This window comes from Pinus tabuliformis, chromosome X (genome assembly GCF_031772625.1).
Source record: "Pinus tabuliformis cultivar Carrire ecotype Pingquan chromosome X, CPIR1, whole genome shotgun sequence".
In the NCBI taxonomy this organism is placed as follows: Eukaryota; Viridiplantae; Streptophyta; class Pinopsida; order Pinales; family Pinaceae; genus Pinus; species Pinus tabuliformis.
In genome coordinates this window covers 501,465,311-501,467,446 of record NC_142308.1, presented here as the reverse complement: position 1 = coordinate 501,467,446, position 2,136 = coordinate 501,465,311, and the positions used below count along the sequence as shown (strand labels likewise).

Below are 2,136 nucleotides of genomic sequence, written 5' to 3'. Positions count from 1 at the left end.
ATCTGGTTCCGTTGCTATCTGGCTAAAGTGATCAGTGAGGAGGGAGGAGATTTCCTGATGAGTTTGGAGGGGAGTGCCTTGTTCATCCTTTAGCCTGGTGATTTTGTTGGCACATCTGTAATCTATAGCCAAGCGATGGAAGAACTTGGTATTCTTTTCCCCTTCTTTGAGCCATTGAATGCGAGATTTTTGTCTCCAAAGTATCTCTTCCTGCTGGCATCTATCATTCCACTTCTGCATAAGTGTTTGCTCTATGTGAATGGCCTCCTAGGTGATGTCCCCTTGGAGCCAGTTTGTGTGGATTTGAGCCAACTGTTCCTCCAGGGCCTGCTTATCTTTGAAGATGTCACCGAAGACCTCTTGGTTCCAGGACCTTAGCTGAGCTTTGAGGTGTTTTAGTTTGGCTTGGAACCTGTACATTTTAGTGCCTCTGATGTCCAATGGCTCATGCCACCAGTGTTTAATTTTAGAAATGAAATCTGGATGACTTAACCAGAATTTCTCAAACCTGAAGGGTTTGTTTTTTGGGGTACTGAGGATGGTTGCGTCCATGGTGATGGGCCAATGATCAGAGCCTCCGCAAGGTATAATGTCTGATTCTACTGTTACCCCTGCCAGGAGGATGGCTTCTGTGATAAGAAAGTGGTCAAGTCTGGAGGCAATCTGCCTGTCTCCTCCTCTTTTGTTATTCCAGGTGTATAAACCATTTTTGGGGTAAATATCCACAAGATTTGTTGTTCTGATGAAGCTGTTGAAGGCCTCTGCATCTCGATTTAGCATTCTAACCCCTCCTTTCTTTTCTGTTAGCAAGGTTATCATGTTAAAATATCCACCATAGATTGCTTTAGCTGTGGGATATCTATGCTGCATTTTGGAGAGGCGATCTAGCATCACCAATTTGTCTTCTAGTCTCTGGGGACTGTAAATGTTAGTACACAGGTATGTTTCAGAATCCCCTATGATTTGCATTTCCAGGGATATGAACGATCTTGAAGCCTCTGCTGTGATGAGATGGAGGATATGAGGATTCCAGAGAGTAGCCAGGCCTCCCTCCATTCCATTCCCTTCCACTTCTATGTATTCCATTCTTTTGCCTAAATTTTTGCTTATCCCTTTCATTTTCTGACTGGAGCATTTTGTTTCTTGCAAAAAAATCATGTCAGGTTTTTCATTTGTGACTTTCTTTCTTAGAAGTCTTTGTTTTCTTTGGCTATTTAGCCCTCTAGCATTCCATGAGAGTATCTTCATGATTAACAGAGTTTTTAAGAGAGAAGCGTGAAAGCCTCAAGGGCTTTCATCTTACCTGAGTTTAGGAGCATCTGACCTAGCTCTTGAAGTGCCTCATTGTTCGTGCGTCAACCTCTCTTTTTCCTGTGTTTAGGATTGATATGATTTTGATGCAATCCTAGGGTTTTAACTCCCAGACCCTTAGATGCGCCAACTCATTGTTTCTGCATGTTCAACTCTACATCTTGCCTTGCTAGGAATAGAGAGTTCACTCTGTCTACTTCCTCCTCTGGGATATGTTCCATTCCTTTTTTCTTCCACTGCTCTACCATGGTTAGGAGATCCATGCCTTCTCTTTCTAGAATGTCACTTAGATCCATATCCTCTGTCCCTGTTTCACTGACTATCATTTCCGCATCTTCCTCTACTTCTTCTGTGAGTGCTTGAAATAGTGGGGTGTTGTTTGTCTGACCTGGAATAGGATCTGGGGTTTTCTGTGCGGGATCATCCTTGTTATCCTGTGATAGGTTTGTTGCCAGGGGGCTTCAGCTGCCTCCATATCTGATCCCAGAACTTCAAAGGCATTGACTGTGCTTTTGAAGGAGGTGTTTGTTTTGGGTTGATATTTCCTATTGGCTCTATGCCTACCCATGGGACGAGTAAAACCTTCCTGAAACTTACCTGAGATTTCTTTGGATTGCTCGATTGGCTTGTTCATTGGGCATTCCCTAAACAAGTGTCCGTGTTCATGACATTTCCGGCACCGAAATGGGATTTTCTCATAATCTATGGCTTGAAAGAAAACTTCATCTCTGAATTCTAACCATAGACCTTCATGAAGGGCACCTGAGACATCCATCTCAACACAAATTCTTGCACAAGAAGTGTACCTTTTTTGCAGGGTTGCTT

General features: G+C 43.2%; 1 protein-coding gene across 1 annotated transcript; it reads right to left on the bottom strand.

The window, feature by feature from the left end:
* Nucleotides 1-267: 267 nt before the first annotated feature.
* Nucleotides 268-1,086, bottom strand: LOC149140883 (uncharacterized). Its single transcript, XM_089451090.1, has one exon. The coding sequence runs from the start codon at nt 1,084-1,086 to the stop codon at nt 268-270; it is 819 nt and encodes a 272-aa protein (XP_089307216.1).
* Nucleotides 1,087-2,136: the final 1,050 nt, after the last annotated feature.

Bases quoted from the DNA above. Each gene is read 5' to 3' on its own strand.
- LOC149140883 (XM_089451090.1), bottom strand. From the start codon at position 1,086: ATGGAATACATAGAAGTGGAAGGGAATGGAATGGAGGGAGGCCTGGCT.